Below are 20609 nucleotides of genomic sequence, written 5' to 3' on the forward strand. Positions count from 1 at the left end.
ACAGAACTTCAAAATAAGAAAAAAAAACCGTCAAAGGCCTTGAAAGTTTTTCATAAACAAAAAAAAATGTGATGTTCGTACATTATTGATAAATAAATTTGTAACTCTTTTTTTCATAAGTACTATGGTATTAAATTATGAGAATTGTTATTTATTAGTTTGTTTATTTATTCATAATTCTTACGTATAATCGTTTACTTATTAATCTTTTATTGAAACTAATATATTACGCAAATCTTTGCGTAGAATTTTTCCAGCAGAACTTCTTGGAATTGCTTCGATAAATCTAACTCCTCCTCTTAATTTTTTTTGAGGTGAGACAGCTTCTACAAAAAAAAATTATTCCGTATATGAATATTTATATCTTGATTTTTATTATAAAATTCAACTTCTTTTGCCATTATTAATAAATAAGGGATTCGTTAAAATAAAGTTGTACCAATGAAAATTCGATTAAATGGAAATTTTGTTCATAGTATTTTGAAAATTATTTTTCATAAAAATTTAATTGAAATAGACTTTAAAAATGAATTATAACTATAAATATAGTTTGAAATTTAAAAATATTAACAGACCCAGGCAAACGCACGGACGGTGGAGAAAGGCCGCGTTTCCCTCACCACCTGTATGCGCGTCGCTTACTAAAAACGAATGTAACTCTGCGCAGAGTGCAAAAGTTTTCGTCGCACACGCGTAGCGGATAAATATCGGACGCGTTGAATACCAACTGGCATTTTTCAAATGGTTTTTGAATTATTCTACCTTTTTACCCAAACAAAGAATATATAAATATTATTAAATATATAAACTTTAATAAAATAAAAAACATTCAGATAAGTTACTTAAAATAACAGGCGCTGAATATATATCTTAGAATTAAGAAATTTTTTGTATAACTTTAATGTACAACTCTCAATGATAAATAAATATGGTTTTCAAAGTCAAAGTCAAGACCAACTGGCATTTCTAAGCAGGCTTGGTCGACTTCCCCATACATAGGCAGTTGTATTTAAAAATACATTATTTAAACAAATTTAAGCAGTTAAAAGTGACATTGAAATTTTGTATTACTACGCGTTTGAATTAGTTTCTGCGTGTCAATTACTGTGTCGAAAATAATGTATTTAGAGGTTAGAATGCGTCAGATAAAATTTGATCTTAAATAATTAAATTAATAATTGCATAAATGTGCATCGTAATATGTAATTGCATTAAAGAAAGTCTAAAATAATTTATCCAATCATTTTGAAACATTTATATCAACTTAAATAATTTTTTTTTAAAACCCGCAGTAATTTTTCATTTAAAATATAAAAATTTGAGGTTATGAAAATGTAAACAAAGAAACTTTGACTTGGACTATAACTGTTAAAACTATTAAAATTCATTGACAGACTTAATTAATTAACAAAATTCAATTAAAAAATTTTAAATATCGTAATTATACATACACTACCGTCGGAAATTGTTGGTACGGCTGACGTTCGAGGAGTGGAAATTCGGCGCTGACTTTAAAGCAAGATATTTCAAGTTAGAAAAAAGTTAGAGACTTCTAACTTAGATGGTTGGAAAGCTGATAAAATTTCAAGAAAAAATTATGCAATTTTCCTACTTTCGTACTAATGTTTTTGACTTCCGGCAGAATCTAGAATAATGTATGGAAAAATTTGACAATTTTACATCATAATCTTTAGGGTCTTAGCTTTAATTTGATTTTTTGAAACTTAAAAAATGTTTTGTAGTTAAAGCTAAGACCCTAAAGATTATGTTGTAAAATTTTTCCGTACATTATTCTAGATTATGCCGGAAGTCAAAAACATTAGTACGAAAGTAGGAAAATTGCATAATTTTTTCTTGAAATCTTTTCGGTGTTATAAATACCAAAAAAAAAGAAAAAAATTTTCTCGATATACATTCAGAAGCAAAATTTTATCAGCTTTCCAACCATGTAAGGGGCCGTCCATAAACTACGTTACCACTTCTTCATTCTTTTTAGACCCCCTCCCCCCCCTCGTTACCATTGCGTTAAATGCATTTTTTTAGATTTTTTGACCCCCTCCCCCCCTAAAATAGGTAACGTAGTTTATGGACGGCCCTCCCTGGCGGATCTCGAAATCGGAATGTACGCTGAATTCGTTGTACATTCGTTACACATTGGTTAAACATTTAGTTGGAGTGAAAATTGTGTAGAAACTGAGTGGAAACTGAGTGGAAAAGTGTAAATGAATTGAATAATAAAAGTATTTAGAAATAGATTTGTGCTGTATTTGTGATAAATTAACGTGTTATTATTAAATAAATAAAATTTAAAGTGTAAAATGTTCGCGTAAGTGAGTTTGACAAGCTAGGGAATTTTCTAGTGACATCCAAATTGATAGTAGATAAAGAAGTTGAGCCGCCGACTTTGCACGGTAGGTGGCAGCATTCATACTTTCGCCTTTTTAAAAATTCTCTTTTTCAATTGTAAATAGAAAAATTAATTAATTAATAAGTTATATAGTTTCTATGTTGTCATTTTAATTTAATTAATTAATTAAAAAACAACAATTTGCATCGATTATACAAGTTTAATTTATCTCATTAAACAATCTTCAAAAATTCAATTGTTAAAAAAAATGACAACATAGAAACTATAAAACTTATTAATTAATTTTTCTATTTACAATTGAAAAAGAGAATTTTTAAAAAGGCGAAAGTATGAATGCTGCCACCTACCGTGCAAAGTCGGCGGCTCAACTTCTTTATCGACTATCAATTTGGATGTCACTAGAAAATTCCCTAGCCTGTCAAACTCACTTACGCGAACATTTTACACTTTAAACTTTATTTATTTAACAATAACACGTTAATTTATCACAAATACAGCACAAATCTATCAATACTTTTATTATTCAATTCATTTACACTTTTCCACTCAGTTTCCACACAATTTTCACTCCAACTAAATGTTTAACCAATGTGTAACGAATGTACAACGAATTCAGCGTACATTCCAATTTCGAGATCCACCAGGGCCTAAGTTAGAAGTCTCTAACTTTTTTCTAACTTGAAATATCTTGCTTTAAAGTCAGCACCGAATTTCCACTCCTCGAACGTCAGCCGTACCGACAATTTCCGACGGTAGTGTAAGTTTTATCTTCTTTTCTTTACCAGTGTGGTCCGGTGTAATCTAATCTGTAATCCCCACAATGAAGGAAATCACGTTTTCAGTCATCTAGTGAAAAATTTTTGGGGAAATTTATATTATTCCCCAAAATTCTGGCACTATTCTTTTGGAACCTAACGCACGTTCACATTTTGTCGCAATTTAAAAATTATGGACTCTAGCTCCATCTACCACCAACATTGAAACTAATTTCTTGATTAACTGACGCGCATCCCATAGGAGGAGAGATTGGATAGAGATATCTAATGTGACGTCACACTCAACCGGTAAAGTCACAGAAAGTAGAGCGATTATCATCGTGGCCCCAAGCTTACATTGGCTTATATAGAAGATGGCAGAAAATGTTTTTTTTCTCTGAAATTAAATAATAAATCATGATAACCATTTGTGTTTCGGACAAAGTAGTGATTTTTGCAATACATATGTATTTTTAAGTCTGTCATTAATGTTTGAATAATTTACAAATTAAATAAAATCAGCTCTAGCAGACGAAAATACAAATATACTCTTCTGCTAGAGCTGATTTTATTTAATTTGTAAATTATTCAAACATTAATGACAGACTTAAAAATACATATGTATTGCAAAAATCACTACTTTGTCCGAAACACAAATGGTTATCATGATTTATTATTTAATTTCAGGGAAAAAAAAACATTTTCTGCCATCTTCTATATAAGCCAATGTAAGCTTGGGGCCACGATGATAATCGCTCTACTTTCTGTGACTTTACCGGTTGAGTGTGACGTCACATTAGATATCTCTATGGTACTTCGTAGTGGGGACTGCGGAGCCTTTCGTTACCGACCGTGCGTTTGACTAAGTCCTTTCGTCGTTTTATTTTTGCTTCAGTCTATAATATAGTAATCTTGAGTCGGTACACTGAGCTGTTAGTTTCGTAAAATAATAATTTTTATTTCGCGTAAATTTTCTAACTTTCCTTATATACAGTTGATTTTACCATTAACGTATTGAATGATTTCGATGGAAGAAACATTGACATCGGGCTTTTTAACAACAAAAGCAAGTGGCAATTCTTCACCAAATTCATCGGGTAAACCAACGACTGCTGCATCCTGTATTGCCGGATGTGTGAATAAAATAGCTTCGAGCTCCGCGGGAGGAACTTGAAATCCCTTGTATTTGATAAGTTCCTTCACTCTATCGACAATGTAAAAATACCCTTTTTCATTATAATATCCAACGTCACCGGTGTGAAGAAAACCTTCTTCATCAATTGATGCTCGCGTTGCTTTTTCATCGCCATAATATCCTTTCATGATATTTTCTCCTTTAAAACACAATTCCCCTTCACAATTTGGTCCAAGAGGTTCTTTTGAATCGTCAGTTAGTGCAATAACTTTGGCTGTAAAATAATAAAATAAAAATTGGCTCGTACTTGTTTAGGTATAGTTTGTATTGTGGCCACATGGGGAATGGAATTTTATATTGTATAAAAATACGTCAGAAGGTGGTTTAAATAAAAATGAATTGGCACTTAAAAATTCTTTTTGACTAAATTTCCTAAATCCTAAAGATTATACGAATTCATACAAAAACACGATTGCAAAACGAAAAGTAATATAATGAGGGGTTCATTACCTCCTGCCGCCGTCAGATGGCAGCAGCATGCAGGGCGCACAAAGTCGCAGCTGTTATTAGATTACTTTTCTACTTTTTGTTTTGCAACCATGTTTTTCTAAGGATTCGTACAGTCTTTTGGATTTAGGAAATTTATAAGATGAGGATTTTGGCTGATTTTGTTAAAAGTGTTCGTGTTTCGAGAAAAAAGTATTTTAAAATTAATACTATTTCACGTTCAGAGCGATAATTAAAGCTCTCTTCTTGCCAAAGAATTTCAGTTACCGTTCGACACTCTTAATGCATAAATATAAAAACGAAAAAAGAAAATAACTTCATTGTTAATAAATTTATATGAACCCAAATCTAAAACATCTATTATTTACACGCATATAAGTATACATTAAATAAATTCTGGTTCCTCATAAAATACTATTTTTAAATATTTAAAACTCAATTTGTTTTAAATTGGGCACGTATTTAAAATCTTTCAACAAAATATTTAGATAATATTATTCGGAAATAACAATAATTTAATGTTACCCTGATAGCCCGGTTGTAGGACACCAACGCTTTTTAAATCGTTTTCTGCTAATGCAAATGTCGTTGCAAAACAAGTTTCCGTCATTCCATAGCAAATATAAAGCTCCGAATTCGGAAAATGTTTCTTTGCTGTTTCTCCTATTTTAGGAGGCAGTGGCGCCGCTGCAGTTCTAAAAAAAGTGAAACTAATAATTTTTACAAAACTAGAAAAAGAGGGAGGGAAAAGATCAAGGGAATCAAATAAGATAAGTGAAATCGCCAATAAATAATAATTTGATTGTTAAATAATAAATAATTAAAAAAAAAAAAGAAAACTAACACTATTCGTTTAACGGAGGACAAATCATATTCATGAATTATTGAACTTGTTGAGAAAATGATGAGTATCGTTGGAACTAAGCAGACAATTTGAATTTTATATTTTTCAACTGCCTGTAGAAAGGAACGTTCTTCAAATTTTGGAAAAATAATCATTTTTGAATTGCACGCAACTGTAAATAAAAGAATGTCTAGAGCATAAATATGAAATAACGGCATAAAGCCTGATACAATCATTTTATTTTTCATTACAGGCTCTAAACATTCAGTTTGAGTTTGAATCATTAATAAAATATTTTTATCCATCAACATAACACCCTTTGAGAGTCCAGTTGTACCACTAGAAGAGGCAATTATTGAAATGTGTTCATTTTTCTCAATTTTTGGCAATTGAAATTTCGATAATTCATCATTTGAAATGTTTGCAATTAAATTTGAAAGATTTGGAATTTTTGAATTATCATCTTCATTAAGTAGAATTAGTTTCACTGTCCATGATAATTTTTTCACTAATTTCTCCATTTTCCCACAAACAGATTTTGAGATAAAAATAAATTTAGGCATGGAAATATTTAAAACGTGAATTAATTCTTGTTCAGTGTAAAGAGGATTATATGGACAAATAGTAGTGCCTTTAAAAATGCTAGCAAAAATTGTAATTGCAACATTTATATTATTCTCACTGCAAATGCCAATTTTATCATTTACATTTAATTCCATTTTCTCGAGAATCATTGATAATTTAAGACTTTTTTCAAATAGTTTTCTGTGTGATAATTCTTCTCCTGTCTCAACATCTACCTGAAAAGTGGATTTTAATTAATTTATAAATTACATTAATATTAATTATTAATAAAAAGACAAAAAATTAAAATCGTATAGTAATAACTTTACCAGTGCGGTGCTTTCTCCATTTTCAGTAAATTTTTGAAAAAAATATTCACCTACTGATTCGTAATTCCATTTCTTTTTTAAAACTGGTCCACTCAAAATAAATTTTTCCTTTGACATATTCAAAACAAAAATGAATAGAAAGAAACTGATTGAAAAAATATTTTTAATCTAATTTTAATTTGCAGAGATTTATAACAAAACGTTGAAACTGATAAATTTCACAAAGTTAAAGAAATTATAATACAAAAAAACAATTAGAAACACAATAATCACTTTAAAAAATGGTATTCTCTGTGATAAAATGAAATAATTTTTAGACGTGCGAGAATAGAAACTGATTTGTTATTTCAAGATAAACATTTTATGTACATTAATTTACTTGTATAATTTTTGCTTAATCATAGAAGAAGTTTTCTAGTAATGACGATGTCTAAAATTTGTTAAAGAACCACAAGTTTCTATGTATATGTCTCATTTTATTGTATACATATATTTAGTAATTTACAAAAAATGAAAATGTACGTGCATTCATTTACATGTGTAATTTTTGCTTCCTCATACCATAAGTTATTTCAAACATCCCACACAGGTGATAGACCTTTTTGTAAATTATTTCTGAGCACCAAATAAGCAAAATAGTTCTACTTTTATAGAAATCAGATATTCAACTCAATTCATACTCATAATCTCTGTACGCTTAAAGGAGTGTAAAGTTCTGCGTTATTTCATTATATTTTTCTCGTTATTTTCTTTTTCTTCTTAATTTTTATTTGCAAATTTCTTATCGTTCATCCCCAAATTTGCACCCAAATTAAAAAAAAAATTTATATCCATTTCTTATTGGAGTTTTAATTCCAACTTCTTTCTTCTAATTCAAAGTCATTCAAATTCTAAATTTTTCTTCAGTTCTTAGTCAGTTATTTAAATTCTTTTTATGATATTCAAATTTATCCAAGTTCTATCTTCAACATCCAGTACTTGAACCAATTTAAGTTGAAGGTCCAGTTCAAGATATCATTCAAATTTATATCAAGGTTTCAAGGTTCTGATTTAAACGAGTTTTCAACGATATTCATCAATTATAAATAAATTGAAAAAGTAAGTGATTTTATTGTACGTGATTCATAAAGTGATTGACAAACTGAAGGAGCGTAAACTAGATGAAGTTCTAAGATAGCCTATTTTTAATTTTTTTTTGAAAAAGCTTATTTTGAATAAGTGAGAATAAAAAATGTTGTGAAATAGGGATGAATTTGAAGTACTTGAACGCCATTTAACGAATGGAGCCAACTTCTTTCTAAATGTAAAACAAATATGATATCAACGCAAAACAAAAAGTTGCTTTCAGCCAATTAGAAATGAGGTTTAGAAAAAAATGACTAGGTTAATGTCAATTTTTAATTTAAAAGATGTGAACAAAGTATTAAGAACATTAATAAATTAAGTGGGAAACATTATTCAATATTTCAAAATTGTCAAATTGTTCATCTTAAAAGTAAGTAATTTAATATACCGAAATTAAAATTAAATTAAACTCGTCTTAAATTTGATCCTCAAAGGAGTACTCAAACTCGTCCTAAATATGATCCTCAAATAAGTCCTCAAACACGTCCTAAATTTGATCCTCAAAGAAATACTCAAACTAGTCCTACATATGATCCTCAAAGAACTCAGCAAACTCATCCTAAATATGATCCTCAAATTCGTCCTACATTCGACCTTCGAAGTATTCCTCAAAAACAACCAAGTATTCGTAAAACTCGTCCTAATTTGTATCCTCAAAGAAGTCTTTAAAAATTCTTTTTGAAATATCAAGAAATAAAAGTTGTTATTTTAATAGTTTATTTATTGATTTACTTACACTTATGATGAATAGTTTAGCTAACTGTTTCTAATTTATATCTTACTTCGCAATTATTAAAAAAAATATTTTTAATACTTTTTTTTACATTTTTTAAATTAAAAATTGACATTAATCTAGTCATTTTTTTCTAAAACTCATTTCTAATTGGCTGAAAGCAACTTTTTGTTTTGCGTTGATTTCATTTGTTTTACAATTAGAGAGAAGTTGGCTTCATTCGTTAAATGGCGTTCAAGTTCTTCAAATTCATCCCCATTTCACAACATTTTTAATTCTCACTTATTCAAAATACGCTTTTTCGAAAATAAAATAGGCTATCTTAGAATTTCGTCTAGTTTACACTCCTTCAGTTTGTCGATCACTTTATGAATCACCCGTATATTAATTATCTTTCTTCTCTCAGCTGTATTATTTACTTGTCATACTATTAATTCCGAAAAACTCCATGCGAAATTATTTGCAAACTGAGAATTAGATCAAATTAGGATAAGGTCAAAAGAGAATTAGTTTACATTATGATTAGGCAAATTAAGAATTATGTTAGATTAATATTAGAACAAGTAACAATTAGGATAAAGTAAAATTATATGATTAGGCTAATCTTGCGCAATTTAAAACAATTTCCTTACACGAAGAAACTTTGAGTATTACTTTTTCTTAAACTCACTATGTATTTTTAGTAAATTGACTACTAAAGTGGGGAAAAACTGCAACGATATGAATTTTTCTTAGTCTGACTACTAAAATTTGCGGCATTTGATCGAAAATTAAATTTCACGAAAAAACATATCGCCGAATGTCAATTCAAGCAGTCACCCATCCAAGTACTAACCGCGTCCAACGTTGCTTAACTTGCGTGATCTGATGAGAACTTGTTCCTTCGCCTTGGTGTTTCCGCTGTCTTGTTTTGATTAATAACTTTGTCGTATAAAGGCACTCTCACACCTTTTTTGCTGCCTGCCTGTCTGCAGGTTACCATGGCAACACACGAGTGTGAGTGAGACAGAAAATTTGAATATTCAAAATTTTAAATCTTCTGTCGCACTTACTCTCATGCATTGCCATGGTAACCTGCAGGCAGCCAAAAAGGTGTGAGAGTGCCTTTAGTATTGTATCGCACCTAACCTCACTTTTAGTGACACGAAGTATCACAAATACACTTCAACTTTACAAAAAAAGAAAAAACAAAAATAGTGTTCATTTGAAACCGATTCTCAATAATTAAAAGAATTATATCTTTGGATAAGAGATGTACATGACATGATATATTTTTTGGGGGGGTTTCATAGACAAGCTCACATGTGCTCAGGAGAGTAGGTACTGTATGTTTTAAGCGCCCCTAACTTCATAAAAACAGTATTTTCGATGTAGGGTAAATGCACCAGTGGTGGATCAGGCACCAATGGTGGATCAACAGCGTTAAAAAGGTTAAAATAAGCTATTTCTAATTGAACTAAATGTTTCAATCGTTTAGGGGAGGTGTATAGATAAGTTTTATGAAATAAAATCATTTGAAAATATTTAGGAAAACAAAGCAATACAACAATTATTGATTTTATGCTTTTTCACATGAAATCTTAAAAAATAATTGTTTAGTCTAAATTTTTTTAATTTTTAGAGTAGAAAGTAATCAATTCTTTCCATATAGAATACTTCTGGAAAAAAATTTACATCATTAAGTTATTTTTGTGTAGTGTAAAGGGGTAAATGATCCACGACTGGAGCAATGTCATTTTATTGTTGAATGGGGGTGTGAGGGGGTGTAAACGTTACAAGCAGGTCGAAAACTACACGATAGTGTCCTTGAAGACTTGTTAATTCATACTATTGTAAAGATTACCCTATATTTTTCATCTGAAAAAATCTGTACACCTGTAAAGTCAAAATAATAAATTTAGTAGGCTTAATTGATCCACCACTGGTGCAGTTACCCTATAATCTAACCGGATTCTGAAATTTTAAACACAGAAAAAGAAAAATAACCTAAAGTAAAGCCTCATTAATATTACTTATGATTCAATTAAAAGTTAATTAATAATTGTTGCGATTAAGTCGGGGCTTCATCTAACCCTTTTTAGTTACGACACTGTCCACGTCAAATTTTTCTTAACTTGACTACTAAATATTGAAAAAAGAAGTCATATATTGTTAAAGAGACTTCTATTAAATAAGAAATTTCGTCTTTTTCCCGTTTTTTCCCCACTTTAGTAGTCAATTTACTAAAAATACATATGAGTTTAACAAAAAGTGATACACAAAGTTTCTCTGTGTAATTAAAAAGTGAAGCTGGATTCCTGGTCCTCGATTGAGCGTTTATTCAAGAGTATGTCCTTGAGTGTCTTGATGTATAACGTACAAATCTGGAGTTTAAGATACGGAAATGAAATTGAGAAATTTCAGATTCAATTTTATAAAAGATTATTACAATTACCATTTAACACACCTAGATACGCAGTAAGATTGGAAACAGGAAACCGCAATCTTATTGCAATTTGTTTCAAGTTAGCTCTCAATTTTATTGAAAAGACACTTACTTTGGACAGTGACCGTTATCCTCAAAAGTCTTTTATAAAGTTAAAGACACTGTCAGAAAACAACAATGTTTCGCCTAAATATAACTGGTGTGCGCAGATAGGGGAAATTTTTAAATCAATAAATAAATCTTTTGAATGGGAAAATCTTACTTTGACTTCATTGAAGTTAAATAAAATCCGCTGGGTATCTGATTATGAGTGTTTTTTGTACAAGGAAGATATGTCTCGACTAAGTGTATCCCGATCATTGCAGCTTCTCTCATATCTCTCAGTAAACGAGAATATCCAACAGTATCTTAAATTTTGTCTATCAATAAAATACTTTAGTATAATTGCCCAAATGCGGCTTCTTAACAAATTTCAGTCGAAAGTGAGAATAAATAATAAAATGTATAATTGGAGATGTAAGGGAATATGCGGTGGTTGTGGTCTTCTCATTAATGGCAAATTTGGTTATCATGTTTTGGTTGAGTGTAGACATCACAATGAAGAAAGGGAAAAATTCATTTGTGATGCGGAGAATGAATCCACAAAATCGGCGGCAGTATTTGCAATTTTTAACAATCCACAGATTGGATTAAAAATTTGTACCAATTTGTTGAGTCTATTGTAACTTAAAGGGAAAACTTCGTGTGAATTTTGCAAATTTTAATTTTATATATAATCACGTAAATTTTTGTAACTCCTCGGTTTTAAATGTTTTTATAAATTTTAATTTGTTTTTGTAAATTTATATTCGCAACTTCTTTGTATAGACGTTATGTCTTTAAACAAATAAACAATTTATTACTTGTTATACTATCAATTCCGAAAAACTTCATGCGAAATTATTTGCAAAGTGAGAATTAGATCAAATTAGGATTAGGACAAAAGAGAATTAGGTTACATGAAGATTAGGCAAATTAAGAATTATGTTAGATTAATATTAGAACAAGTAACAATTAGGATAAAGTAAAATTAGGCCAATTGAGAATTAGGTCAGATAAATATTAGAACAAATAACAATTTGTATGATTAGTATGATTAGGCCAAATGAGAATTAGGTTTTATAAAGATTAGATCAAACAAAAATTAGTTTAAGGGGCGTTTAGTCCAAATAATAATAGTAAATAGGCCAAATGAAAATTATTTCGAATGATAATTATGGCAAATGATGTTTAGGCTAAGTAATAATTAAGTCAAATAAAAATGAGACTAAAGAAGTATTAGTTACAGAAAATTTAGGTCAGATGTGATTTAGGGCAGATAAATATTACGTTAAATAAGAATTAGTTTAAATTAAGATTATGCCAAATGAGAATTAGGACAAATGACGATTAGTACAAATGAGGATTAGATTGAATAAAGATTAGGATAAATAATAATTAGGTCATATACAGATTAGGCCAAATAATAATTAGTTCATACGACTTTTAGGTCAATTAAGTTTTAGGCCATTTGAAATTTAAAGAAAATTCATGCGCCTCTTAATAGTCCTGTTCAATCTCAAGTCCACAAATTTGATTGATAAGAAAAAATATAGCGCTTAGAAATTTCGTAGGCTACACTTAAGTTAAGTATTACTGGTTTTTGTAACTCTTGTCATAAATGTAAATTGACGTAAATATTTAAATATTTAATATTTAAAAAAAAATTTTTTTTTTACAATAATAATACTTTAAGTTGCCGATGGGCGTTTTTAAAAAAAATTCATTTTTGACGCCAATAGAGCTGTCAAAAGTCAAAAAGTCTAGAAATTTTAAAATACTTTTACGAATTAAAAGCTAAAAACGAGGTTTATAATTCTGAAACTCATTCTTTAACAGTTTTGAGGGTCACTGATTATAAATTTAAAGTTTGTTTCAAAAATTCAAAATGGCGGATCCAATATGTCGGACAAAAGCTGAAAAAAGCAGAAAGAATGGGTTTTTTTGCGGATAACATATTATTCGATAGTTTTTAAGGTTGCTGATGAAGAATCTGAAGTTATTTTTTAAAATTTCAAAATGGCGGACAAAAATGTTTAAAAACATTCAAAAATTCGTTTTTTTTGCTTGAAACTTTTCATATGAATGTTTTCGAGGTCTCTCATGACGAATCTAAAATTATACTTTAAAAATTCAAAATGGCGGACAAATTTTTTTTAAAAAGTTCAAAAATTCGTGTTTTTGATGGAAACTTTCTATATGAATGTTTTGGAGGTCGCTTATGACGAATCTAAAATTATACTTTAGAAATTCAAAATGGCGGATCCAAATTGCAAAAAAAAATTTTTAATAAAGTTCAAAAATTCGTTTTTTTGCTGGAAACTTTCTATATGAAGGTTTTTGAGGTTGCTGATAAATTATAAGAAATTAAAATTTTTTATTTATTATATGGATTTATTTTATTTTTATTTATTATTTTGTTATTCCTGCAGTTAAAAATAATCAAAGTAGTCATGGCTTTATAGTTGAGCCAAATAAAACTTTGAAAGTATTGTAATACTTGAGTGCTATAATGTTTACAAACATTGTAAATTTTTATCAAAAAGGTTTTTATTTTTTATCAAACCTTATCAACGTACAAAAGGCCCTTTTTAGGGCCACCAAATTATCTATTAAAAGTTTTAAAATTTTTCTAAAAACTTCAACATACAATCGGCCTTTTTCAGGGCCAATAAATTGTTCATTACAAGTTTAAAGAGCTTTATCAAGTTTCTGATACACAATTTGCAGTTTTTAGCGCCTTCAAATTGAACATGACATATCCGCCATTTTTAATTTCTAGAGAATAACTTTAGATTCGTCATGAACGACCTCAAAAACCTTCATATAAAAAGCTACAAGCAAAAAAACGAATTTTTGAACTTTTTTAAAAAAAATTTGTCCGCCATTTTGAATTTTTAAAGTATAATTTTAGATTCGTCATGAGAGACATCAAAAACATTCATATGGAAAGTTTCAAGCAAAAAAAACGAATTTTTGAATGTTTTTAAACATTTTTGTCCGCCATTTTGGATCCGCCATTTTGAAATTTTTAAAAATAACTTCAGATTCTTCATCAGCAACCTTAAAAACTATCGAATAATATGTTATCCGCAAAAAAAACCATTCTTTCTGCTTTTTTCAGCTTTTGTCCGACATATTGGATCCGCCATTTTGAATTTTTGAAACAAACTTTAAATTTATAATCAGTGACCCTCAAAACTGTTAAAGAATGAGTTTCAGAATTATAAACCTCGTTTTTAGCTTTTAATTCGTAAAAGTATTTTAAAATTTCTAGACTTTTTGACTTTTGACAGCTCTATTGGCGTCAAAAATGAATTTTTTTTAAAAACGCCCATCGGCATCTTAAAGTACATGAATGTAGAAATCTTTTAAGCCCTAGAACGTTTAAATCCTTCAAAACCATTTTTGTTTAGAGCTCTGTCCGTGTTGACGTGGAATGTCCCAGATATATAATTTTAAAATAGAAATATACTAATAAGTAATTGTATAATACTTTGTTATATTATATTCACGTTTTTCCTTATGTTTTATTTGTTTGTTTTTCAATATACCTTATCATAAAATATAATTAATTTACAAAAACTTATTCAGTAATCTGTAACCTATATAGCCAATAATGAGATATTGTCATGCAAGCGGATATTGCAAAAAAATAAAACTATTGTTTTTTAAATAATGCATAAAGTTATGACAACGAATAATCTACAAAATTATTCAAATAAAAGAAAATGTTCTCTACAATTACCTGCAGCAATAAGTTGTAAATATATTTATTAAAATTAATTGTAACTCGCAATGAAGAAAGGGGGAAAAAAAATTGAAGAAGAGCAAAAAATTATACACCTAATATTATAAATGCTGTCCTTTCGGTTTGAGACTATTTTAAAAAACTTGTGACATTTTCATAATTTTTATAATTGTTACCAAAACCAACCAACCATAATAATAATATGGAGATTGAACTTTAATGTTTCCTATATATTGGAAAGTGTGAGCCAAAAATCTAGAGGTTATGTCACAGTGTTGTCAAAGCAAGTGTTAGGTTAAAGAGGTTCATTTGTGGACACCCCTGCGTAACTTTTAACAGAATCAAATCTGACAAATGTTAAGTGTATGCTATGTCTATTTTTTAAATATTATATTTGTGTGAATAATTATAAATTATTATTATTATAAAAGTGTCACGACTTTTCAAGGTGCGAAATATAATCTATAATTCGTTTGCTTCTTAGGTCCCTTTCTTCAGAGTGCGTTAAAATTATTATTAAAATTATAGAAATTAATTATTTTCGACTATTTTTCTTTTCAATTCGATAATATAATAATATAACATTTTTAGCTTGTCTCATACGACTAGGATTTGGAACAGTAATTCACTGGTCATCACCAGCAATACCTCATTTAACATCATCAAATTCAAAATTTATAATAAATTCAAACGAAGCATCTTGGGTTGTATCTTTAGCTACTTTTGGTGCTCTTATTGGATTTCTTCTTTATCCTTTATTTTTCAATAGAATAGGACGAAAGTACACAATGCTTTTATTTGCCATACCACAAATTTTTTCTTGGCTCACAATTTATTATGCATCAAATGTATATCATCTTTATGCTGCAAGAATTCTCTCTGGAATTGGATATAGTGCAAGTTATGTTGTCGATATTATTTATGTGGGTGAAATTGCAGAAAAAAATATTCGCGGTTTTTTAATTGTCATTGGAAAAATTGCATACGTTCTAGGATCACTTATTGTTGTTATACTTGGAGCTTTTGTTACCTATGACAATATGAATTTAATATTGTTATTAATATCATTGATTTTTGTTGTGACATTTTCATTTATGCCCGAATCACCATATTTTTATATTAAAATTAATAGAGAAGAAGATGCATTTCAAAGTCTAGTGAAATTACGTGGAACACGTGATACAAAATTATTGGAATTAGAAATCGAATCAATGAAAAAAGGAATAATAAAAACGAATAATTCAAAAAAAATTTTACTCATGAAATTATTTAGTGTGAGAAGTAATAGAAAAGCTCTACTAATCTGTACTCTTGGTACTTTAAGTTTTGCTTTTTCTGGATCAACAGTAATTGCAGGACATGCTCAAACAATTATTGGATATATTGACACTCCATTAAAACCTGAGCAAGCGACAGTTTTAATAATGATAATAGTATTAATTTCCTCAATTATAATATCACCAATTCCTGATTTATTGGGTAGAAGAATTTTAACTTTTTTGTATGGAATTTTGGTTGGATTAAGTTCATTTACAATTGGTGGTTTCTTTTTTTATAAATATTATTTTAACGGTCAATTGTCATCAATTTATTGGATTCCATTTGTTGCATTATTAATTTATATAGTTGGCAGTAGTTCTGGTTTACTTAGTCTTAGTCAAATTCAAGTAGCGGAACTTTTATCAATTGAAATCAAAAGTTCAGCTTCTTCTATTAATAATATATTATGGTCAATTGTAGATTTCTTTCTTCAATTGAGCTTTGGATATTTAGTTAGTGTTTTTAAAATATACGGTGTTTTTTGGTTATATGGAATAGTCACTTTGATTATTACATTGTCTAATTATATTATTATGCCTGAAACTAAAGGAAAGACTTTAGAAGAAATACAGGAATTGCTTGAAGAAATGTAATTTATTCTTTTGTAAATTATTATGTATTTATTAAAATCAACCTCTCAATTTTTGTTGAGATGGCACAATAAATATTTTATATCTTATTATAATGAAAGTTTTCTCTAAATTTAAAAAAATATTTTTTCGCATTTAAAAAATTAATATATAATATTACGTTCAATATTTTTTTACAGAACGTGCATGAAATTATGAAATATGACAAATAAATTATTTTATCATATATACACTACAGATATAGAAATTATATAGCCTTCGATATTTTTCTTTATGATTGTAAAACAACTTTAAAATTAAAAAAATATAAAAATTAAATTTTGTTCCTTTTAAAATATTTCCTATAAAAACTGACAAAATTCTGAAAGAAATGATTATATAATTAGAGTTTTAGTATATGATAAATAAGATGAAATACATAAAAAAAAATTAATTTTTCTTTGGAAAGTTAAATATTTTTTTTTTAAATTTAAAGTATAACAAATCATTTACATTTATGTAAAACAATATATTTTTTTCCATTTGCGTCATTGTGACAAAAATTAAACAGCAAAAAGCCATGGTTTATAAACAAATTCTGGATTTTGACTTGTCGTCGATGTCGATTGGACCAACCAACGCTTTGATCGACTTATTTTATCTGTTTCTTGTGATTTTAATAATTTTTTATCTTCCAATGAATCCATTTCAATTTTACTATCCTCTTCTGAGCCTCTTGTATATTCTTCTGATTCGAAATTTTTTTTTGCTTCTTTATTTGCCGGTAATGTTGAACCATTTGAAAGTACACTCATCAGACAAATAAATGACAGTACGAATGTTAAAACCGTCATTTTTTTTATAATCCTATGAAGAAAAAAGTAATATTAATTTATTATTAGTATTAATTAATAATAATATTTAAAATAAAAAAGTATTAGACAGTTAAGGATTAGAAAGTCCGTGTGTGTAAACCCCGTAGCCGGCCAGCATTGCGGAGTGACGCCAGTTTTACTTTGCGTCAAAAGATATGGACAGTTAACCGTGGAAAAGTTTTGTTAAATGCAGTAAGTAAATATTAATTATTATTCAAAAATGTTGAATGAAGAACTAGTGCAGCTACTTCAAAAATGAGAAATATATAAAACCCTTAGAAAATAAGTGTAACGAATTCAGTTTCGCAAACTTAACCTAAAAATTAAATATTTGATTATTAGAACAAATTTTTTTTATAAAATAAAAGAAAATATTAAAAATAAATGAGGAGAGCGTGAAAAAGTTATTTCCCGCGAGGAGAGATGGAGGTTGGAATTTCGGGATAACTTGAAAAATTTCAAAACTACGTATTTTTTCTTTCGTAAATTTTTCTTCACTTAAGGGTATGTGGGCAAAGGACGTTTTTTGTGGTTTGAAACTATCTCTGAAATAAAAAATTATTTCGGGTTAATTTCATTCAGCGGCCACTCGCTCGAATTGGCGCTGTTTACTGGAGCACTGACACACTCAAGCAACGTCTGTGTATGCGCCGCCATCTTTGTTTTCATTATAGTTTAAAAATGCCACTTTTTAAACTTCATTTTTTAATAATTTGACACAAAATTATGTATTTTTCGGAGAACTACGAGATTCCTTGAACCCAAATCTATTATCCCTTAAAATTTTAGACAAAAATCTTTTTTTCATTTTAGAGTAGTATACCCTGGCGGAATAAAATCACTCAACGTCCACTTTGTAAAGTAAACATTGAGTGGACATTGGGTAGAAACTTGGTAATTCGCAAAAATAAATGTTAAAATGACAAAATATGAAAAAATTTGAGTTGCAAAAGGTAAATAAATATCCAGAGACTCAATTCTAGTAATAATTGCGTTAAATAAAGCATTAAATATTAAAAAATTAATATAAATTGTGCAAAGTAACTTGTCGCATGTTTACATTCTATTGGTTTTTTTAATATTTCCAATAAATTAATATAAAATGACGTATAACTTTACACATAATTTAAAAAAATTGTTAAATTCATCAAATTGATGTATTTTTGAGGTTAATTAATTAATAATAATAAAAATTATATTTAATTTCAATAGTGTTGTGAAATACTATGGAAACTGAATTACCGACCACATGTGATAATAAAAATTTCCCTTTCACGGTAAGTAAAGTTATAGTTATGCATAAATGCGTGGTTAAATTACTCATTCCTAGGGTTAAACTATGTGCAAATTACAGCCGGATCCGATCAACTTTTTTTTCACTTAGTTCGCTACAGGAATTTTACCCCATTTATAATATATAGTCGCGTCCTGGCATCAACTTAAAATAACGATCATCATGTCATATTCAATTCAAAATCTATATTCCAGCAGAAGCATATTCAAGGTGACTATAGTGACATCTAAGTATTTATGCATAACTATAACTTTACTTACCGTGAAATCGAACTTTTTATTATCACATGTGGTCGGTAATACAATTTCTATAGTATTTCACAACACTATTGAGATTAAATATAATTTTTAATATTATTAATTAATTAACCTCAAAAATACATCAATTTGATGAATTTAACCATTTTTTAAAATTATGTGTAAAGTTATACGTCATTTTATATTAATTTATTGGAAATATTAAAAAAACCAATAGAATGTAAACATGCGACAAGTTACTTTGCACAATTTATATTAATTTTTTAATATTTAATGCTTTATTTAACGCAATTATTACTAGAATTGAGTCTCTGGATATTTATTTACCTTTTGCAAATCAAATTTTTTCATATTTTGTCATTTTTTAACATTTATTTTTGCGAATTACCAAGTTTCTACCCAATGTCCACTCAATGTCTACTTTACAAAGTGGACGTTGAGTGATTTTATTCCGCCAGGGTATACTACCAAAACACATTTTCCCATACTAGGTCACGTGGGAGGTTCCCACATACCCTTAAATAAAATAAATTTTAATAACAATATTCATCGAATATATTTAACTTTACTGCATTTCATAAAATTTTTTTTGCATATGAATGTCGTAATTTTTCCTGCTGTTTTAAACAGTTAAAATAATAATGAATTTTTTTTCGAAATTAACATTTTTATTATTTATTTTCAAATAAAACAAATTCAAAACTATTTCGAGACAAAAAATTTCGAAAATAAGAAACCAAATATATCTTTAAATGCAATACAAATGTAAAAAAAAAAATTTTGTACATTTTTTGTATCATTTGCTTAATATTATTTTTATAATAGTAAAAGAAGAGGTCAATGTCGATTTTGAATAGCAAATAATAGATAATTTTATATTCATTAATTTTAATTTGTATCATTATTTATATCGTTTCACACTGATTAAACAAACGATTATGTTTATCAATATTTGATATATATGTATACTGTACGCCAAATGATTATTATCGGTCAGATCTGTATTTGTATTTATTTTATTTATATCAATATTTATAAAATATATAATGTACGTTATCTATTGTATTTATATTTTATATTATTTACAAATTATGTTATATACAAATAAGAAAACTTTGAACAAATGTAAATTATGTTTATCGAGAGTTCATTGCTATTTATATGATAGGAGCTCTAAATATACATATAAGGGTAATTTTATGTTCCGGACCCCCAAAAAAATTTTTTTTTAATCTCATTTTTTTTAAAAGTGGATTTAAAAAAAATTTTTTAGGGACTCCGGAACATAAAAATCACACAGTATAAATAGAAATAATTTTTATTTTTCCAAAATATCTTAATAAACTTAAAAATTACCTTGTCTCTTTCGTTTAATCACTCGACACTTTTACGCGTAATTTGGTTGGAAAATTTTTTATTTATGAAGAAAAATGAGATATTTTTTTTTTTAGTAAAAGAAAAGAAAAATTATTAGAATTTCTTTATTCAATATTTGAGATGTTGAATGTTTGGAGTCACAATAATGTGTGTTGCACAAGGAGCTGCAACAAGAGGCTTTTAAACCTTCAGCCCTTTAATCATGTTTAGTGAATCATGTGTGAGTAAGTCTAATTTCAACATCTGCCGATTTACTTTAATCGGATAAGTGACGAATTATAGGTCATTCAGGTTCGAATAAAT

At 28.2% G+C, this 20609-nt stretch overlaps 2 protein-coding genes and 1 long non-coding RNA gene across 6 annotated transcripts; 1 reads left to right on the plus strand and 2 right to left on the minus strand.

The window, feature by feature from the left end:
* Positions 1-144: 144 nt before the first annotated feature.
* On the minus strand, positions 145-6837 carry LOC127284844 (uncharacterized). Of its 2 annotated transcripts, none has more exons than XM_051310539.1 (5): positions 6553-6837; positions 5610-6409; positions 5291-5460; positions 4128-4532; positions 145-326 (listed from the first exon to the last, which is right to left on the minus strand). In XM_051310539.1, the coding sequence occupies exons 2-5, from the start codon at positions 6341-6343 to the stop codon at positions 202-204; spliced, it is 1434 nt and encodes a 477-aa protein (XP_051166496.1). In that variant the 5' UTR covers positions 6344-6409; positions 6553-6837; the 3' UTR covers positions 145-201. The 2 variants fall into 2 exon arrangements, with proteins under 2 accessions (XP_051166496.1, XP_051166495.1); XM_051310538.1 differs by having other exon boundaries at positions 6503-6837.
* Positions 6838-14481: 7644 nt separating this feature from the next.
* On the plus strand, positions 14482-17270 carry LOC127284868 (facilitated trehalose transporter Tret1-like). The gene is made up of 2 exons (XM_051310565.1): positions 14482-14626; positions 15206-17270. The coding sequence occupies exons 1-2, from the start codon at positions 14542-14544 to the stop codon at positions 16525-16527; spliced, it is 1407 nt and encodes a 468-aa protein (XP_051166522.1). The 5' UTR covers positions 14482-14541; the 3' UTR covers positions 16528-17270.
* On the minus strand, positions 16463-20598 carry LOC127284869 (uncharacterized). 3 transcript variants are annotated; one of them, XR_007843537.1, is made up of 3 exons: positions 20286-20472; positions 17017-17370; positions 16463-16477 (listed from the first exon to the last, which is right to left on the minus strand). It is a non-coding gene; the product is annotated as an uncharacterized LOC127284869 (long non-coding RNA). The 3 variants fall into 3 exon arrangements; XR_007843536.1 differs by lacking the exon at positions 16463-16477 and adding an exon at positions 16729-16885; XR_007843535.1 differs by lacking the exon at positions 16463-16477 and having other exon boundaries at positions 17012-17370; positions 20286-20598.
* Between the last annotated feature and the right edge of the window lie 11 nt (positions 20599-20609).

This window comes from Leptopilina boulardi, unplaced genomic scaffold (assembly GCF_019393585.1).
Source record: "Leptopilina boulardi isolate dan_hultmark-lab unplaced genomic scaffold, ZJU_Lbou_2.1 LbouV2_327, whole genome shotgun sequence".
Classification (NCBI taxonomy): domain Eukaryota; kingdom Metazoa; phylum Arthropoda; class Insecta; order Hymenoptera; family Figitidae; genus Leptopilina; species Leptopilina boulardi.

Bases quoted from the DNA above. Each gene is read 5' to 3' on its own strand.
- LOC127284868 (XM_051310565.1), top strand. From the start codon at position 14,542: ATGCATAAAGTTATGACAACGAATAATCTACAAAATTATTCAAATAAA. The intron at 14,627-15,205 runs GTAAATATATTT...TAACATTTTTAG, and splicing joins ATTACCTGCAGCAATAAGTT to CTTGTCTCATACGACTAGGA.
- LOC127284844 (XM_051310538.1), bottom strand. From the start codon at position 6,619: ATGTCAAAGGAAAAATTTATTTTGAGTGGACCAGTTTTAAAAAAGAAA. The intron at 4,533-5,290 runs GTAACATTAAAT...ATTATTTTACAG, and splicing joins CCTACAACCGGGCTATCAGG to CCAAAGTTATTGCACTAACT. The intron at 327-4,127 runs GTAAAATCAACT...TTTTTTTTGTAG, and splicing joins AATCATTCAATACGTTAATG to AAGCTGTCTCACCTCAAAAA.